This window comes from Stegostoma tigrinum, chromosome 9 (genome assembly GCF_030684315.1).
Source record: "Stegostoma tigrinum isolate sSteTig4 chromosome 9, sSteTig4.hap1, whole genome shotgun sequence".
NCBI lineage: Eukaryota > Metazoa > Chordata > Chondrichthyes > Orectolobiformes > Stegostomatidae > Stegostoma > Stegostoma tigrinum.
Window position 1 is genome coordinate 54958076 of NC_081362.1, and position 20736 is coordinate 54978811.

Genomic DNA, 20736 nt, shown 5'->3' on the forward strand with positions numbered 1-20736 from the left:
TCTTATTGGCTGCCCATGGCACGGGCCTAGTTTTCCATTGGTTGTATACGGTGTTGTTATTCCACTGGAAAGCTGCGGCGAGGATCTGCTTTTCTATTGGCTTTGCGGTGAGGGTCTTGTTTTCTATTGGTTGCCTGTTGTACATCGGCGCAATTTTGTGATCGACGTTTGAAGCCTGCTTATTGGTTGAGCCTTCTAGTTATCCGGCTGTCTATTGGGTAGCTGGTTGATTGGCAGTGTGACCGAGTTATTTCCGGAGTTGTCAGTGTGAGGAATTTGTTAGAGACGAGATTATGTCTTTTCCTCTAGTTAGACGCTGTGCCTGTGTTTTTTTCATTAGTCTGCTTGGTTTAAATGTGCTGTTTGGAGAAAAAGTTAAATTTAAACCTTCACCTCCGCAGACAGCTGTCCGCCTCTTTACCGACACCGAATTGGCCAAATACAATGGAGAGGAGGTGAATAAATTTTACTGGTTACTGACTTATTTAACAAGAACTCTTCTTGCTTTAAATCAGTACTTGTTCTGAGGTTTAGTCATGTTTTTCAAGGTGCCTGATGAATTGCTGTGTCATTCTATTATTTTGCAAGTACAACTTTCTATGGTTTGTGCCTACACTAATATTTTTCAATTAATAGTTAATTATCAATTTATAATCCACATCAACTGCATTATAGATTACAACAAGTTGTTACCATGGTAACTTATTGGAGGCCCATAATAATAGTAAGCAAAGGTAACTTTTTAAACTTTGAAATCCATTTGACATTTTTGAATATGGTTAGTACAGATAAGTGCAATTGTCATTTGTGTGTCCAGCAAACAAATGGTTTAAATCTTTAGGAAATTTTTCTCCTTGTTTAATAAAGCTACATTAGTTTAATAATTCATTATGTCATGTAATATTAGTTATTTGTCAATTGTCTTAGCAAAATTATTTCCCCAGAAATGCATCACAATGTCCATCATTTGCCATCACTTATATTGGTATTGCTACATAAACCAGGCACAGTCTACCTGTGGGGGTGGAGAAGGTGCTAAATAAGTTTACTATGAAATGAAGATTGGCCAATGACAGTGAGGAAGGAAATGTTAGTTTAAAGGAGACTATAAACTGATTGGGCAAGTCAATGGCACATGGAATCTAACCCTGATAGGACACTGCACTTTGGAAGAAGGACACTGCACTTTGGAAGAAGGACAAAGATAGTCCCAATAAATGGTGGGACACTAGGAAGCTTGAAGGCATACAGGATGTTTGCCTTTGCCAGTCATAGCATAGATTACAAGAGCAGTAAGGTCATGTTGGAGCTGTACAGAAGTTTGATTAGGCTATGGCTGGAGTACTGTATGTAATTCTTGTCATCACATTATTGAAAGGATGTGATTGCATTGGAACAGGTTTAAAGGAGACTCCCCAGTGATGGAGCACTTCAGTACAAACAGAGGCTGAGGATTGTTTTCTTCAGAGCAGCAAAGGTTGAGCAGGAGCCTGACTTGAGATGTATAAAATTATGACTGACATGGACAAAAGTGGATAGAAGCCTGCTGTTCTCCTTAGTTGAAGCATCAATAACAAGCGGGTACACTTTTAAGGTGAAAGAATGGAGATTTCTATAGGCCCAGTGCAGGAATGTGGGACTAGTGTAGATTTGGTGGTACAGACTTGATGGGCCAAGAGACCTCATCCTTATTTTATTATTCTATAATTGGAAGATTTTAGTTGGGTATGTGATTTTTATTTTGGCTGTTTGTTCCATTGTAGGAATATTTTAGAAACATTGGTGCATTGTGCTGGAAACAGATGGTCTTTATAGTTTGTGTGGATGGATACCACACATTCTGTCCTTGCTAGGGTTTGCCAGCTTCTTATTTCCATCAGTTCTGACCAATTCATTCCATATTTTTTCCCTCTTACTAGAGTGATTCCTACTTCAGGTCTTTGACCAAGGATTTGACACTGGTGTATTTCCTTACTATTAGAACTGTGAAGTAATGCAAAGAAGTGCTGCAATCTTATATATTTTGTCACATTGTGATCCCACATGCACCCAATCCTGAAGTATGTGAGGTGTTTGATTTGGCATTGGTTATTGTAGAAAAGCATTCCCTAGCTCTGACAAAGAAAAACGTTTGCTTGGAGTATTGCTTTAGTTTTGAACCTCCATGACTGCGTTAAAGTTCTGCATTAAAACTGAGATAGTAACAACTTGTGTTTGTGCATTGATGCTGTGTAGTAAAACTTTTTAAAAAGCCTGAGGTGTTCTATCAGCAATTCAAGGAAGGTGAATCAAAAGTGGGGAGCTAGTAGTAGTGTGATAAATGTTTTAATGAGAGTCAGAAATGAAAACAGAAGAAGGTAGAGGAATCACCTAATTTGGGCCTCAGTGGCTGAAGCCACATTGCTAAGTGTGAAATGAAAGAAAGAATGACCAGAAAAACAGAATTTTGGGGTGGATAGAGATTTTAAAACCCAAGATCTTGGCTTTCTCCGAGCTGGTGTAGATGAGTGAGGATAGGGGTGATGGGCATATAGAACGTAGAACATAGAACATTACAGCACAGTACAGGCCCTTCGGCCCTCGATGTTGTGCCGACCTGTCATACCGATCTCAAGCCCATCTAACCCACACTATTCCACGTACGTTCATATGCTTAACCAATGACGACTTAAATGTACCTAAAGTTGGCGAATCTACTACCATTGCAGGCAAAGCGTTCCATTCCCTTAGTACTCTGAGTAAAGAAACTACCTCTGACATCTGTCCTATATCTTTCACCCCTCAATTTAAAGCTATGCCCCCTCGTGCTCGCCGTCACCATACTAGGAAAAAGGCTCTCCCTATCCACCCTATCTAACCCTTTGATTATATGTTTCAATTAAGTCACCTCTCAATCTTCTTCTCTCTAATGAAAACAGCCTCAAGTCCCTCAGCCTTTCCTCACAAGACCTTCCCTCCATACCAGGCAACATCCTAGTAAATCTCCTCTGCACCCTTTCCAAAGCTTCCACATCCTTCTCGTAATGCGGTGACCAGAACTGTACACAATACTCCAAGTGTGGCCGCACCAGCATTTTGTACAGCTTCACCATAACCTCTGGGTTCCGGAACTCGATCCCTCTATTAATAAAAGCTAAAACACTGTATGCCTTCTTAACAGACGGGATAGGATGTGCTCAGCATAGTTCGGACAGATTGATGTTTCAGTGGAGGATGGAAGCCTGCCAGTAGAGTTTTGCAATAGTCAAATTTTCAAGTTACAAAGTATAGATAAGAGTTTTATAGCAGAGGTGGGCAATATTGTTGAAATGGAAATCTTAAGTATCCTTGGAGAGATGTCCTACGCTTCCAAGCCTTGGATTCATTTTCAGAAACCAGTGTTCTGCCATATGTTTTACTCCTAGTCTAATGTTTTATGTTTAAATAATATTTTCCAATTTTGTTTCTCAAAGGAACATGTCTAGGTGTGTCAGGTTACCAGATGTGGCCAGCAAATGACCCATCCCTGTCTTCTTAGAACATAGAACAGTACAGGCCCTCGAGCCCATTATATTGTGCTGACCAAGCATCCTACTAAGATCTGTTGTCTCCATCATCCAATTGCCAGTTTTTTTAGCCATTTCAGTTCACTTTATGATACTAGAAACAGTTGAGCACATGGGATATGGCAAAAGCAAATATTCTGGCTGTAGTGCTGAAGACGTCTGCTCCAATGTACATGCTTCAACAGAATTAAACATTGACATCTATCTGGAAATATGTGGAACTGCTGTCCAGACCTAGTTGCAGGCCTATCAGTCTACCTTCTATCATCAGCAAAATGGTGGAAGGTGCTGGCACTGGTGCTATCACTTACTCGGCAACAATCTGCTCATTAGTGTTCTGTTCAGGTTTCTCTGTCTCTCAGCTCTAAATCTCATTACAGCCTTGGTCCAAACATGGACAAAAGAGCTGAACTCTGAAAGGGAGGTGCACATAACCGTTCTTGACTTCAAGGCAGCATTTGACTGAATATGGCATCAAGGATTCCTGCAAATTCAAGGTCAATGGAAATCAATGAGTGGTGAATCTCTAGCATTAAGGAAGCCAATCATCCTGGCCCCAGCACATCACTGCAGGAGTTCCTCTGGGCTGTCCTCTCGTGCAACCATTATCGTCATCTCCCAGAACAAAAGAGAGAGTCCTGAACAACATCCTGGCTGCAGTGCTGAAGACTTCTGCTCCATAAGTATTTGTTGCAGTTCCCTCCATCATGAGGTCAGAATTGAGGATGCTCTGATTGCATGATCTTTAGTTTCATTTATAACTCTTCAGATATTGAAGCAGTTTGTGGCCATGTTAAGTTAAACTGGGACAGCATTCAAGTTTAGGCTGGTAATCTCCAACAATGGAGAGTCCAATCATCTCCCTTTGATTTAATATCCCATCATTAAAGTCATGGACCTCACTACTGACCCAGAGAAGACCAGATACTGTATGTTGTCTGGTTGGTAACTCTTGCTTGTGAAGCTATCTATCATCTACAAAGCACCAAGTTATGAGCAATGGAATACTTGCCCCTTGTTTGACTACGCACTAAACCACAACATTCAAGACTCTGCAATTTGCTCGATTGGCACCAAAACTATCAACTTAAGTATTCACTCAATCTACCAAAGGCACATAGCAGCAGCAGTGCATACTATCTATAAAATACAGTGCAGAAACATGCCAAGGCTCCTTTAACAACACCTCCCATATTCATGACCCCTACCACCTGGACAGACAGGGGTAGCAGATAGTCGAGCAACATCGTCTGCAAGTTTTCCTCCAAGCCAAATGCCGTCATAATTTGAAACTATCGGTTCTTCTGTCACTGAGTCACTGAGCTCCTTTCCTAACAGCAATGTGCGTTTACCTCCACCACAGATTGCTGTGGTTTAAGAGGGCATCCAGCATTACCTTCTAAAGGGCAGCTAGGAATCAACGTTCTCTCTGAGCTGAGCTCACATGTAACCGCTCCAAGAGTCAGATCAGCATATGGATGCCGTTCGCTGTTTTAACTTGGATTCCAGAAGTTTCTGCTGTGCATGGACTTTGGAAGTATGAGCAGAAAGCTGTTCGGAATGAACAATAGTTGCTAACAATGCCATCATTACCCACTGTCCTAAGATAGGTTTTAAAAGAAATCCATTATTAATGCTTCCTTTTGTTCTTTTTAGAAAGATCAACCCATCTATATGGCAATTAAGGGAGTCGTGTTTGATGTGACTTCAGGAAAAGGTAAACATTATTTTATATGTCATGGCCTCCTCATAGTTCTACACAAATGCTGACATTTATATGTTAAAATTTTAGCTGAAGCCTGATGGTAAAGCTGTGGTGATAGTTTTTATATATCTAATATTTATAATTATTCATATGGGATCAATAAAATACACTTTATTTTGCCTAAAATCATCTTGGTCATCTTAATTTGTGAAATAGGTTTTGGGAACAGGAGAGATCCATTTAGTCTTTTGAGCCAGTTGACCTGATCAATAAGATCATGGATGATCTGGCTATGGTTTCAGTTCCACTCTTCCTGCAACCCATTACACTTGACTCTGTTGTCTGTCTAAAATGCAATAACTCAATTTGAGTAAATGTAAGGACACAGTTCTCCATGATTTTCTAGGGAAAATAATTTCACACTCTAGTGATGCTCTGAGAGATAAAAATTCCCCTTTATTTTTGCCTTAAAAGGGAGATCTCTCATTCTTAAGTCTGGCCTCTTAGTTTTAAAAACCGAAAGAACTGCGGATGCTGTAAATCAGGAACAAAAACAAAATTGCTGGAAAAACCAGCAGGCCTGGCAGCATCTGTCAAGGAAAAAGCAGAGTTAGTTTTAGTTATTCACAAGAAATCCTCCTTATCCACGCTAACGAGTCTCCTCAAGATCTTGTGTATTTCACCTCTCATTTTTCTGAGCTTCAATGAACATAGGCCTCATCTGTTCATAAAATAAGCCCTTCATCCCAGAAATGAGTCAAGTGAGCCTTCTATGAACTGCTTCTATGGTTATTATATCTTTCAAATAGGGAGATTGTGCACAGTAATTCAGTTGTGATCTCACTATTATTCTGTACAGCTGCAGGAAAACTTTCAGTTTTTTTTTATATTTTGTTCCCACTGGGATGAATGAGTAGTCCACTTGTTTTCCTACACGTGCCGACTAACTTTGATTTATGTGCCAGGACAGCCAGCTTCTTCTGTACCACAATCCTACAGTTTGTTTCCATTTAAATAGTAATCTGTTTTTCTATTGGCCTTGCCAAAATGGACAAGTTTATATTTACGCATGGCACTATCTTCCAAATCTTTGGATGCACAAGTAACCTTTCTATATCAGTTTGTGAACTCTCAATCTCCTGTAAACAACTTACTTTCTTAGCCAGCTTGGTTGTCATCAGCAAATTTAACTGCCATACATTTGATCCTCTCTTCCAAATCATTGATGTAGATTGTTTACTGACTGAGGGTGCAGCGCTGATCTCGGTGGTACTCCTTAGTCGAAGCATGTGTGACAATACTATGGCATTGAGTGATATATTTTGTCTTTTTAAGGCAGAGGTATAAAGCGGTCTACTTGAATCCAATAAAGTTAGTAGCTCGAGGCATTTTTTTAAAAGTTGGAACAATAGAAGCAGTTTGAATAAGTGGAGTCAAGCTCCCCCAGAGATTTTTGTTTTAGTTTTTTAGTAGTATTTGTTGCTGGGGTCATGACCCCAAGTTTGGAAACCTCAGTACATCCCTCCCTGCTACTCTTGAGTTTTCTCTTGATGTTTTTCCTCCTGGACTGGAGAATTGCATATGAGACATTCATTTTACTGAATCTGCCTTTGCCAAGGGTGTATTTATGGGATACTAATATATTGGATTAGTTACTGTTTAGTAGTTAAATCATCTATTATTCTGCTAAGTGCTCCAATAGAATTTAGTTATTCCAATTTGTTTTTCTATCTTTTATTACATTAACTATAGAGTATAAATGTGTGTGTTGCTTCAAGACTGATAGTTTGACCAATCGAGTCACATCTGGAATGCAATGCAATGCATGATACTTACCTTGATCCTGATGTTTTCTTATTTTAAAGGCATCTTCTTAAAATATTTTGAGGGGATTGGTCTGTTCCATAACATTTGCCAACAGAAAACTTTGAATTAAGATTCCCAATGACTCCAAAATTGTTGTTATAGAGAGCTCTAGTCTTAACGCAGCTCCTTACTTAACATTTTGAGACCTTCCCCACCTGTCTAAGTTTTATTTTCTACAATAACTGAATCAGGATGCTTTTGTTTATCCAGCCTAGTACGTTTAAGTAAAATTTACATAACCACAGATAGCATCCTCCCATGTTTATCCATTCAGGAAGTAGCTTTATTAAAGACGTAAAGTTGCATTACCTCCACAGATGTCCTGTCCTCATCTCTCTGCCGTTCGTGCCCCTGTGCCCAGTAAAATTCATATTCAGTCCCATACAGGCTATTTTCCCCTGCAATGACCCTAGCTTCACTTCCGGAAGGGTTGCATACTAGAATGCATCTGTCTCACAACTGGTTTGAGCAATTTCTTATCAGATCAGCTTCTACTACAGTAAGAACTAAAGCCTTTCTCGTTTCTGTCACCCCAGCTTCTTGCCTCCAGTAGTTATGAGGACCCCTTGAAATCCTTTCCTCACTAAAGGTGAGATAACCTGTTCACTTGGCTGGTGTACATTTCCTTCCCCAGTTTCACCAAACCAGGTTTTCTTAAAGGCTCCTACCTTGGCATCCAGCTGCATTGTTTTCAACTTCTTGTCTTCTCTCCACACAAAAAATCTCTTTCAGCTCATCTCATACATGAAATTCACCTTGTGTGCTCTCAACACCACTTCCAGTAATCTGGGAATCATCAACTTCCTTATCTGATTTGCATTCCAGCTGACATGAAAAGATTCCTTCCTTGGATACTATCCACCAGTCTTGCTAAACGGTCATGGTTACACTTACAGCAAAGTTGCACATTACACTTCTGCCCTTTCAAAATATTATTGCAATGTTTGTTTTCATTGTTGTGCCTGCCAGGTCACACTTGCTATTTCTCATTGCTTTTTATATGATTGAACTACAACTTCGTATCTTTGTTCTCTGTATTGATGCAAACTAGGTGGCCTGTATTTCGCTGGTATAATATTTCCATTCCTTGTGGAATTTTTCAGGTGCAGAAAGTTGCCAGTCTGTGTATGTCAATCTGGCAAATTGGATGCAACAGTAAAATGTTTTCTAGTATATTGGAAATAAGAGGTTTTTTTCTAATGGCAGTGTGACGTATACACCAAGCCTAGTGCACAGGAGGGATGACGTTCTAATAATGTTCACCAGCAAAAATGACTATCATTTTGTACATGCCATAATTTATTTCAGTAAATGCTGACATAGCAAGACTGTAAAGTTTGTGATGTTAGGAACTGCAGATGCTGGAGAATCTGAGATAACAAGGTGTAGAGCTGGATGAACACAGCAGGCCGAGCAGGAAGGCTGACGTTTCAGGCCTAGGCCCTTCATGTATTCGTTTTAATATATTTCCCCACGCCACTATTTGTTTTTCTGCCTTATCAGCGGCCCCAGCTGAACTTCTGGGTGAATAGGTCAGTATGAAGACATTTTGAGAACGTCAAGGCAGCTTTCCAAGGAATCTGCAGGAAGCACCCTGAAACAAAAGCAAGGGCATTAGGCAATCCCAAATTACACATCAATCTGCTCTAGCTCTTGTCTTAATTAGTGAAGAGAATTTTATTTAATTTCTTTGTGGTATTAACCACTTTAAAACTGATTTTTTTTAATGTTGCATGAACCTGAACACTCAAATCTTTGTATCTTCAGATCTCTTGGTATTCCTCATCTCAAATACACTTTTTTCGTCAACGTATGCTCCCTTCCTTTTATGGATTTCAAAGTTAGCCATATTTTTGATCACTTTACTATCTTCTAAATATTTCCTTGCAGTTTATTTTTGTTCTCGAAATTTTGCAAATTTATCTACCATCCTCCTGGCTTTGTATCCAACTGATTGATTGTACTTGTCATAATCTCATCTGCCCAGACTCCAAATGGGAAGTTACTGAAGGGAAGAGGAGAATGTTGTATTTGGAAGGTGCATGTACCACTTAGTTTATAGCCTGTCCAGACTGTGAAGAGAAGGATAACCTTGTAAATGAAAACGTATGTTCTTTATCTCTAGACTTTTATGAAAAAGGTGGCCCATACAATGCACTGGTGGGGAAAGACTCTACTCGTGCTGTGGCAAAAATGTCCTTGGAACCTGAAGACCTGACACACGACACGGTGAGCTTTTCTTGCTGCATTGGTGAATTAATTTTCTTTTGGTCACGCATGTGTGCTCATTCTTAGCATCTGATCCCAACAGGGTGGATTGTGTTTAGCTATTTAGCAAGGAGAGTTTGGAATGTGTGTAATCCAGGGAAATTACTTTTTAAACAGAAAAGTAGTTGTTTTAATAAAAAGGACTTAACATAATATAAATGTTCAGATGTAATAGTGAGTCCATTGAGAAAATATTTACGATAAAATCTGGAGTAGTGTGTGTCATTTGAGGCTCTGTAATGAAAAATATGCTGAGACAAAGCAAAGGTAAAGTGCAGATTCCTTGGAATGCTGCCTTGACAAACTTGAATTGTCTTCATGCTGAACTCTTCCTCTCAGAAGTTCGACTAAAGGCCCGCAGCTGGATTGAAGTGTGTCTACTTTAATGCCAGGAGTATCCGGAATAAGGTAGGTGAGCTTGCAGCTTGGATAGGTACCTGGGACTTCGATGTTGTGGCCATTTCGGAGACATGGATAGAGCAGGATCAGGAATGGATGTTGCAGGTTCCAGGGTTTAGATCTTTCATTAAGGTCAGGGAAGGTGGTAAAAGAGGGGGAGGTGTGACTTTGGTCAAGGACAGTATAACGGTGGCTGAAAGAACTTTTGGTGAGGACTCGTCTACTGAGGTGGTATGGGCTGAGGTTGCCGAGGAAGGTTTATCGACTGAGTCAGTATGGGTGGAAGTTAGGTACAGCAAGGGAGCAGTCACCTCACTGGGGGTTTTCAACAGAACCCTAAATAGCAGTAGGGAGATCGAAGAACTCAATGGCCAGCAGATTGTTGAAAAGTGCAAACGTAGCAGGGTTGTTATGGGTGACTTCAACTTTCCCAATATAGATTGGAACCTCCTTAGTGCAGATGGTTTGGATGGAGCCGTTTTTGTCAGGTGTGTTCAGGAGGGTTTCCTTACTCGGTATGTGGACAGGCTGACGAGGGGGGAGGCCATTTTGGATTTGGTGCTCAGCATTGGGCCAGGACAGGTGTCAGATCTCGTGGTGGGAGAACACTTTGGCGACAGTGACCACAACAGCCTCACATTTACCATTAGCCATGGAAAGGGAAAGGAGCAGTTACCAGGGGAAGATATTTAACTGGGATAGAGGAAACTATGACGCTATCAGACAGGAGTTGGGAAGTGCAGATTGGGAGCAATTGTTCCACAGGGCACAGCAGACATGTGGAGGCTGTTTAAGGAGCAGTTGTTGCGAATGATGTATAAATTTGTTCCTCTGAGACAGGTAAGAAAGGGTAAGATTAAGGAGCCTTGGATGACTAGTAGAGATGTGCTTCTTGTCAAAGAAAAAGGCAGCTTACGTAGGGTGGAGGAAGCAAGGGTCTAGCACAGCTTTAGAGGCTTACAGGCTTGCTCGGAAGGCGCTCAAAAGTGGACTGAGGGGGGCCAGGAGGGGGCATGAAAAAGGCTTGGCAGGAAGGATTAGGGAGAACCTGAAGGCATTTTACTCATATGTGAAGAATAAGAGAATGATCAAGGAGAAGGTAGGGCTGATCAGGGATAATGTGGGGAACTTGTGCGTGGAGTCTGAGCAGGTAGGGGAAGCCCTAAATGAGTTTTTTTGCTTCGGTTTTCACTAAGGAAAGGGACGTTATTGTGAATGAGAACTTTGAGGAGCAGGAAAACAGCCTTGAACAGATCAAGATTGAGGAAGTTGATGTACTGGAAATTTTGGCAAACATTAAGATTGATAAGTCCCCAGGGCCAGACCAGATTTATCCTAGGTTGCTCCGGGAAGCGAGAAAGGAGGTTGCCAAGCCACTGGCGAAGATCTTTGCTTCCTCACTCTCCCCAGGATTTGTACCGGAAGATTGGTGGGAGGCAAATGTTGTTCCTCCTTTTCAGGAAAGGAATAGGGAAATCCCTGGAAATTACAGACCAGTCAGTCTTACGTCTGTGATCAGCAAGGTTTTGGAAAGAATTCTGAGGGATAGGATTTATGACTATTTGGAAAAGCATAGTGTGATTAAAGGGAGTCAGCATGGCTTTGTGAGGGGCAGGTCATGCCTCACAAATCTTATTGAGTTCTTTGAGGAAGTCACGAGACAGGTTGATGGTCGAGCAGTGGATGTGGTGTACATGGACTTTAGCAAGGCATTTGATAAAGTTCCCCACGGCAGGCTCACTCAAAGTCAGGAGGTATGGGATACAGGGTGATTTGGCTGTCTGGATTCAGAATTGGTTGGCTGACAGGAGGCAGAGAGTGGTTGTAGATGGTAATTATTCTGCCTGGAGGTCAGTGCTGAGTGGTGTCCCGCAGGGCTCTGTTCTTGGGCCTCTGCTTTGTAGTTCTTATAAATGACTTGGATGAAGAGGTTGAGGGGTGGGTTAGTATGTTTGCTGATGACACAAAGGTTGGAGGTGCTATTGATAGCATCGAGGGCTATTGCAGGCTTCAGCGAGACATTGACAGAATGCAGAGCTGGGCTGAGAAACGGCAGATGGAGTTCAACCTGGATAAATGCGAAGTGATGCATTTTCGAAGGTCAAACTTAAATGGTGAATATAGGATTAAAGGCAGGATTCTCGGCAGTGTGAGGAACAGCAGGATCTTGTTGTTCAAGTGCATAGCTCCCTCAAAGTTGCCACCCAGGTGGATAAGGTTGTTAAGAAAGCATATGATGTTTTGGCTTTCATTAACATGGGGATCGAGTTTAAGAGCCGTGAGGTTATGCTGCAGCTCTACAAAACCCTGGTGAGACCACACTTGGAATATTGTGTCCAATTCTGGTCGCCCTATTATAGGAAAGATGTGGAGGCTTTGGAGAGGGTGCAAAGGAGGTTTACCAGATGCTGTCTGGACTGGAGGGCTTGCCTTACAAAGGGAGGTTGACTGAGCTTGGACTTTTCTCTCTGGAGAGAAGAAGGAAGAGAGGTGACCTGATCGAGGTGTACAAGGTAATAAGAGGCATGGATAGAGTTGATAGCCAGAGACTTTTCCCCAGGGCAGGATTGACTGCCACGAGGGGTCATAGTTTTAAGGTGTTAGGAGGAAAGTATAGAGGAGACGTCAGAGGGAGTTTCTTCACCCAGAGAGTTGTGAGCGCATGGAATAGTTTACCAGTGGTAGTCGTGGAAGTGGAGTCATTAGTGACATTTAAGCGACTGCTGGACATGCACATGGACAGCAGTGAATTGAGGGGAATGTAGGTTAGGTTATTTTATTTTTGGATTAGGATTATTCCACGGCACAACATTGTGGGCTGAAGGGCCTGTACTGTGCTGTACTTTTCTATGTTCTATGTTCTAAAGGAGGCTGTTATAAGTTCATATTTTGAATGGAAATATTAAGACTTCTCTTTTTTGTAACCCCGTTTTTAAAAAGCTGTAATTTCTGAAAAAAGGAACAGAGAATTCAGAATCCAAGGTGTGAAAAGTGACTGCAATCACTTGTGTTGAATTAATTGCCATTAGGATGGCGTTTAAATTTAACCCTCCAGTTGAAACTGATGTCATGAAACATTAATATGTTTTTGGATATTACCACTTATAAATCATGAAAAAGAATTGCAAAATCCCTCTTTCTGCAAAACCTTTACCTCTTCCTTGATGTACAGAATCCATAATTGAACGTGATAATCTAGCTAAAGTTTGAGAAATGTTCACGATGATTTGCTAGCTTTGGTAATCTGTGCCTCTATTTATAAATCCATGATCCCATCTGCCATTTGTAATCAGTTTCTCAACCTTCCCTGCCATCTTCAATGATTTCTATACATGTACAGATTCCTTCAAAATCTTTGAAATTGTACCATTTACTTTACACTGCCTCTGCTTGTTCTTCCTACAAAATCTCCTATGATATTATGTTTGCCCATATCTTCCAGCCTGTCTGTGTTGTTTTGAAATCTGTCATTGTTTCTCATTGCAATTCACAATATCTCAAATCTTGAGTTATCAACATGCTCCTCATTGTCTGTCCTCAATGCCCTCACTCCTGAGTGCTCAGGAGAAAGAACTGACAGAGGTAGAGAGCAGGGATTTCAGTGAAAAGGAGGATCAGTGATCAGGAGGGTTAAGGAATGGAAGAAACAGCAAGTCAGAAGGACTGGCCATTAGCTGAAAGAGATTGTCAATTTTTGAAATTTGCATTATTTTAAAAAGTTACATAATTTACTGATACAGAATTTTATTATGTAAAGTATTTCAACTTAAAGGGCATAGTTGTTTTTTATTCTGATGACCAAAGTCCTATATAACCTTAACTACAGTTTTTACATTGGTTGCCATGGAAAAATCTGCTTCATTTAAAGTTGCTCTTTTTGGGAAGACTGCTGCATTTTTAAGGGATTACAGAAACTTAATTTTAAACTGAATTTATCAAGTCAAGAGCAAAATTGATGTGTTCAAAAACATACCAGTTTTTCAATGGGACAAGAAACTCGCAGTTAGAAAGTGATCACGATCACCCTCCTGCTCAAAATTCCACCAAAATGAGTTTCCAGTTTGTGAGCAGGTTGCTTATTTTCTATGAGCTTTTATTTCAAGTAGCTAATAAAGACCAGGGATTCCGGAAGATTGGTTGCAAGAAGGGGAGGCTGAGGACAGTTGAGAGAGGTTATGCACATTGCCTTGAAGGGGGAGGTTGGTGGCAGTGTGTCAACAGAAGAGGATGAATTTCCTTTGGAGGTGGGACTTAGACCGGTGCTCCACAGAGTCTGGCAACTTGAAACAATAGGATAGTGTTTTTCCAGCAAATTATTTTTTGATTCAGATCTCCAATATCCACACTTATTTGTTTCACATTCTTATTTATTTTTACTGTCTCCTTTAAATTTTTTGTAATGACCTTGATTATCACTTGGGTCACTATAAATAGTAATTCCAATGTTAATATTACAAACCTGCACATTGCTACTTTCTGCCATACCGCTAGATGGTGCTCTGTGATCTTCAATTTACAAAAACAATTCTTGGAATATGTTTGATGGAAACATGATCAAACTTGTATTTAACTACTTTTGTGTATTTTTAATGTTATTTGTAAAGCATTTTAATGCCTCCCTTCTTTCAGAAACTATTCGCCAATACCATTCAGCTTTAATCACTTAATTGTTATCAGCAACATTTCCATAGTTTCATTGTTTAATGCATTTACATTTGTACAGACACCAACTGCAGTGCTTTTGAAGCATTTTTGGTTGATTGTTTCAGATTAATCATGCATCATTCTCTGCTTGTGATGCTGATGTTCTGAAAAATAGGCAAAATGAAGGAGAGTCCCAATGGGTCTAGCAGTATCTGTGGAGAGAGCAACCAAGTTAATGATTGAAGTCCAGTAACTCCTCTTCAGAATAGTTATCTTCATGCACAGAAAAGATAAATTTGACAGCAACATGATGGATTTAATGACAATCTTGTTTTTAATATAGCATATTTAATATATTGATGCTAAATGTACCAAATATTTGTGTAGCACAGTTGATAAGGCCTTTGACAAGGTCCCATATTGAAGCCTGGTCCAAAATGTAAGAGCCCATGGAATCCAAAGCAAGGTGGCAAATTGGATACAAAAATTGGCTAACAAATAGGAGGCAAAGGATGATGGGTGGTTGTTTTTGTACTTGGAAGCCTTTGACCAGTGGTGTACGACAGGGATCCGTGCTCGAATTTTGCTGTTTATTGTGTAGATGAACAACTTGGATCTGAATGTAGAAGGTTTTAATTAGTAAGGTTGGAGATTACATGAAAATTGGGGATGTTGTTGGTGGTCTCTGGCTACAGACTGATATTGGGCAGAGCAATGGCAGATGGAATTTTAATCCCGGTGAATGCAAGGTGTTTCATTTTGGGAGGCCTATAAAGGAAAGGATATGTAAAATGAAACGTGGGTCTCTTTGAAGTACTGAGGAACAAAGAGCAATATGGGTGTCAGCACATGACAGGCTAGTGAAAAGGCATATGGAATGCTTGCCTCCATTAACCAAGGTGTAGAATGTAAGAGCGAGGAAGTCTTGTTACAACTTCATAAAACATTAGTCAGACTGCATATGGAATACCGTGTGCAGTTCTGGTCCCCACATTATTAGAAGGATATGATTGCACCAAGAGAGTGCAGAAACAACTCACTAGGATGTTGTCTGGGATGAAAAATTTCAGTTATGAAGACAGACTGGATAGGGTGAATTTGTTTTCCTTGGTGCAGAGGAGACTGAGGGAGGATCTGATTGAGGTACACAAAAGCGAGAAACAGAGTGAATCATGAGAATCTCTTCCCCACGGCAGATGTATCCAAGACTAGAGGTCGGAAGATTAAGGTGAGGGGCAAGTGGTTGAGAGGACTTCTGAGAAAATTCTTTCTAGACCCGAAATGTCAGCTTTCCCCTCTGCTGCTTGGCTTGCTGTGTTCATCCAGCTGTCCACCTTATCTCAGATTCTCCAGCATTGGCAGTTCCTACTATCTCCTTAATTGTGAAAGTGTTGCATTGAAGAGACCTGGCACCGAATTCAGGTATTAGTGAGATGGGTGTGGTTGCTTGTCAATAGTATCTATCTGTCCTTGGTAGGAGTCTATGAAGAGCAAAATATATAAAAAGCATCAAAGGGAAAACAAATGCACCAGGGAATAAAGTCCCGAATGAGCCACAGCCTAGGAGGGGGCAGGAGAGTGGAGAGATCCAGTGTGGAAAAAGCACAAGGGAGGAAAGATAGAACGGAAATACTTAATATGAGCAACGAGCTCCTAACAGAAGTCCAAGACTTTGGAAAGCAAATCTCTTCATGAATGTACTGTGATGTAGAATACTTACCAAAGTGGAATCAGCCATGTGGTGTGTTTCAAGCTGGAATGCATTTTCAATGTAGTACCCTAGAAATGGTTTAATGTATAAAATACTCCATACACTTTATATTGAATGTGTCCATCTTACTTATAAAAGCTGTAACATTCTTGATAGATCAGTCACATTTTTGTCTAAACATATGATTTTTTAAAAAAGTTAACGTGCTCACTCATATTTTGATCGGAGTTGACTGTTTCATGCTTTAACTCAGTCATAGTCTTTCACAACCTAGATTAAATTTTGTGTAAAAAATACATTGTCATTTTATGCTATATAATTTTTATCGACCATTTTAGGTATTTTACATTTTTTCCAATGCTTCTGCAATAATGTATTTCTTATTATTCCATATAATCCCATCATAAAACGCATCTTTTCAAATTCCCACTTTACTTTAGAAATTTTGTAATAGTTTAGAAATTTAATACTTGTATTTAAAAGTCATTTGACTGAATTATGCGGTAATAGGAATAGCTGCTATTTTTACAGTATGGACCTGTAAATGCTGGACCAAGACCACGAGCTCCAGAGATGGCTTTCTGACGAGTGACTGGACCCAAACGTTAATTCTGCTTTCTCTCCACAGATGCTGCCAGACCTGCTGAGGTTTTTCCAGCAATTTCTGATATCAAACATCTGTGGTTCTTTGTTCTTTCTTTCCCCACTTCTTTGGGAACCTGAATATAATCCTTACCTGTGCTTGATAAGTTGAGGCTAGGTGTTTTCTAACTCTTCCTCTTCTTTGCTTCAGATCAAATTGGCAAATAAACAGTGGCATAACATGGTACTCCTTTTATGCCTCAGTGTTTTGCAATGAATGAGCCACATTTTTTTTAAACAAATGGCCATCACTAATTTGAGTGAAAACCAAAAGTTAGTTTTATGTATCAGGTTTGTAAAGGTATTGAAAGGGAGTTGGTTCTGTGATTTTGTTGTGGTGATGGTTACAAATCAATAGTTAATCAGGATGTCAAGGGTAACATTTTGTAGAAAAATATTCTCATAAATATTTTGTCTCCTGTAGCAGGTAATTAGAACTGTAATATAACAGCTCACCAAAAGGATACCACCACTAACAAAAAGCAGCATTTTCTCAGTTCTGCCCTGAAGCACCAGTCCAGCTTGTGTGCTCCAAACCAGTGTGGAAGAAATGAAAGAGGAAGAAAATGAAGCACAAAAGATCCAATCTCTCAATTCTTCATTTTGAATGCAGCTTTGATCAGCAAGTCTCTCAATAAATTGTCTTCACAACAGATACGTTTCCACCTGGATGGCTGTTTACTTTTGCCAATAGCTTATTTCTGTGATTTGAGATATAACCTGTATTGAATGAGGAGACAGAGCATAAGAGCCAGGAGTAGGCCATCTGTCCCTTCAAGCCTGCTCTGCCATTAAATAAGATCATGGCTGATCTTATCATGGCCTCATTCCACTTACCCACCCACTCACTTTAACCCTTAATTTTTTGAATAGTAAAGGAATTATCTTTGCTTTAAAAACATTCAATGAGGAAGCCTCAAATATTTCACCAGGCAGGAAATTCCACGGATTCACAACTCTTTGGGTGAAGAATTTCCTCCTCATTTCTGTCCAAAATCTGGCCTCCTTAATTTTCAGGCTGTGCCTTGTTTTAGTTTCTCCTGCCAGTGGAAACAACGTCCCTGCTTCTACCTTATCATTTCCCTTCATAATTTTACATCTTTCTATAAGATTTCCACCCCCCAATCCCTCCGTCATTCTTCTAATTTCCAACGAATATAATCCCAGTCTATTCAGCCTCATAAGCCAACCCCCTTGACTCTGGAATCAACCTAGTGAATCTCCTCTGCACTCCCTCCAGTGTCAGCAAACTCTTTCTCAGGGAGACCAAAACTGCACACAGTACCCCACATGTCGTCTCACCAGCACCCTATACAGCTGCAGTATAACCTCCCTGTTTTTAAACTCAATCCCTCTAGCAATGAAGGACAAAGTTCCATTTGCTGCCTTAATTATCTGTTGTACCTGAAAAAACAGCATGCTACAATTTTTCCCTGTTTGAGTAATAGTCTCCTTTACTGTTAATGATAAAGTCTTTAATGTCAGCCATTCAAGGGGTGTGTGACCTCTCATTTCTGACTTTTTACCTACAATCTCTCAGTTCCAGCAGAACTGAAGTGGAATCTCTGTGCTCTCATTTCCAAAAAGTATCATCTTTTTAAAATAAGACCAGAGTATTATAACTGCTAGTCACATTTGTGTTCTGCACCCTTTTCACTTACAGAACATGCAAAAAAGCTTTTACTATTACCTGTTTTCTTTCCTTTTCCATTGTTTTAAAGACTGGACTCACTGAAGAGGAACTGAATTCTCTTGATGATGTATTCAATGACTTGTACAAGACCAAGTATCCTATTGTTGGCTACACAGCACGTCGAATTCTTAATGAAGATGGCAGCCCCAACAAAGATTTTAAGCCTGAAGATCAGCCCCACTTTAGCATTAAAGATGAGTTTTGATCCCTGTTTTGTATTGAAATATTTTTCATGATTTTTGTATTAGTAATTTTGTATTTAGTATCTGTAGTCTATACAGTACATTGTATAAAGTTTTTATATTGTAAGAGAAGAAAAATGGTTTCCTGTGAGTTTCCACGTTGGGCAGTAACCCCTTCAAAAATCAAGTACTGTTGTCTTGAACTGTGATATGAAAATTGATTTCAGTTTTATAGGCAGTCCATTAATAAAAGTCAGATATCTTGTCAAAACTAGGAAGGGAGTTCCTAACAAATAAAGCCAGTATATTTAAGACCTAAGCTTTTCTTGTATAACATTTAATAAACTGTTTGTAAAGTTGTGACTTTTGTTAACAACACAAGTTGCAGCATGGATCTTGCAACTGCTCCTGTGATTAAAGGCTTACTTGAAGATTTATTATAGTTATGTCGCACTAAAGTAAGACTCTTATTCACTTGTTTCAATAACATTAAAAAAAATTTAAAAACCAAGAAAAATGATTTTATTCCCCAAACAGACTTTTTAAATGAACTTTTCAGAGGCTACAATGAATGGCTGAAGTATTTTTTAATTCTAAATTTAGAAACTGGAAGAAACTCTTAGTTTTATTTTACATTGCAAATGTTTTTTTTAAAGCTGAAGTTTTTTTTCCAAAGTAAGGAGTTGTATTTTTATTTTGGGGAGTCTTGTATGTGGTCATTTTTTTCTTTGAAAAGTTTATTGAGGATGAATTATTTTAATTCAGTTAATAGTTACATGGTTGAGTTTATTTTAAGATTTATGTTTGCTATATATTTTAAATTATTTTGCACTTTGACATTTCATTACCTACTAAAAGTAAAGTAAGGTAGTTTTATTTTGTACGTAAGGTGCTATTCTAAGTTTTTTTTTCTAGGTTTAATATTATTAATGGCATATAAGAGGCACAGTGTGAGATGAATAGTAGATTTAGAGAAGTGATAATGCAGCAGAATCAATCAGATTGATGAGTGACCATCAGGAATGATAAGATAGTTCAAAAGTCTCTGGTGTCTATTCTTTTATCAAATAGATATTCAGTTTTTGATACTGTTGAAGCGGATAGTCTGTCTGAGGAAAATAAAGGGACAGTCAGTTATTGGACACTAGGAGTGATTCTAGTGTTAGGCAGCATTTGACAAGATTTAATAGAATTATTGTTATGGGGGCTGTCCTGTCAGGGGCATAATAAGGAGATTATGTGGCAGTGAGCGTAAATTTAGTATGGTATGTTACTTTCCTGAGGATGACTCTAAGCATTTGAAGCATATTGCTGTTGGTGAGATTTAAAAGCTGTAAATTATTGTGCCCAATGGTAGGAACGGAGTTTTTAGGGAAAAGATTAAAGCTTTAAAGTGAATTTAAAAGGTTGGGCAGAAGATTAAAAATAGAACTTGCAAAAGTGGTCCGTGGTTTACTCCCAATGCCAAACTCAAATGAGGCAAGGAACAAAAGGATAAAAGATATAAATCAATGGCTGAAGAGATGGTTTATTGGTCAAGGACTCAGGTTTTTGGACAACTGGCGTCTCTTATGGGACAGAAAATACCTGTCCAAAAAGAATGGGTTTAACTTGAACTGTATTAGCAAAGAGATTTGCTGGTTCCATTAAAGGAGACCTTCAACCGAGAGAGAGAGGGAGTTGAGGAATTTTAAGTAGCAATGATAATAGAAAGATTGGGGAAGGTTCTGAATGTGAAGACAGTAAATCAGTTAGTAAAGAAAGATGAGAGTCAGAGTACGTGGTAACTTTGAAGAACTAAATCTCATTCATTTCCTTGCAATGGGTCTTACAGATAGGGCTGATGAATTCAGGTTACTTTAAGAACATAAGATTGGGATGTCATAGCTATAACAGAAACTTGGCTGAGAGATGGACAAGCCTGGCAACTCAATATTCCAGGTTTTGAATGTTATAGGACGGATGGGGAAGGAGGTAAGAAGTAAGACGGGTTTCGGGTCCGAACCCTTCCTCATAAAAAGCGTCCAGACCGGAAACTTCATCTTGCCTGCTCCTCTGTTGCAGCCTGGCCCACTGTGTTC

At 39.6% G+C, this 20736-nt stretch overlaps 1 protein-coding gene across 1 annotated transcript; it reads left to right on the forward strand.

Moving 5' to 3' along the window:
* Positions 1-230: 230 nt before the first annotated feature.
* Positions 231-19172, forward strand: nenf (neudesin neurotrophic factor). The gene is made up of 4 exons (XM_048535471.2): positions 231-455; positions 5202-5262; positions 9242-9345; positions 18502-19172. The coding sequence occupies exons 1-4, from the start codon at positions 294-296 to the stop codon at positions 18676-18678; spliced, it is 504 nt and encodes a 167-aa protein (XP_048391428.1). The 5' UTR covers positions 231-293; the 3' UTR covers positions 18679-19172.
* The last annotated feature ends 1564 nt before the right edge of the window (positions 19173-20736 follow it).

Coding starts and splice junctions, on each gene's coding strand:
- nenf (XM_048535471.2), top strand. CDS start 294: ATGTCTTTTCCTCTAGTTAGACGCTGTGCCTGTGTTTTTTTCATTAGT. Junction 456..5,201: donor CCAAATACAATGGAGAGGAG/GTGAATAAATTT, acceptor TGTTCTTTTTAG/AAAGATCAACCCATCTATAT. Junction 5,263..9,241: donor TGATGTGACTTCAGGAAAAG/GTAAACATTATT, acceptor CTTTATCTCTAG/ACTTTTATGAAAAAGGTGGC.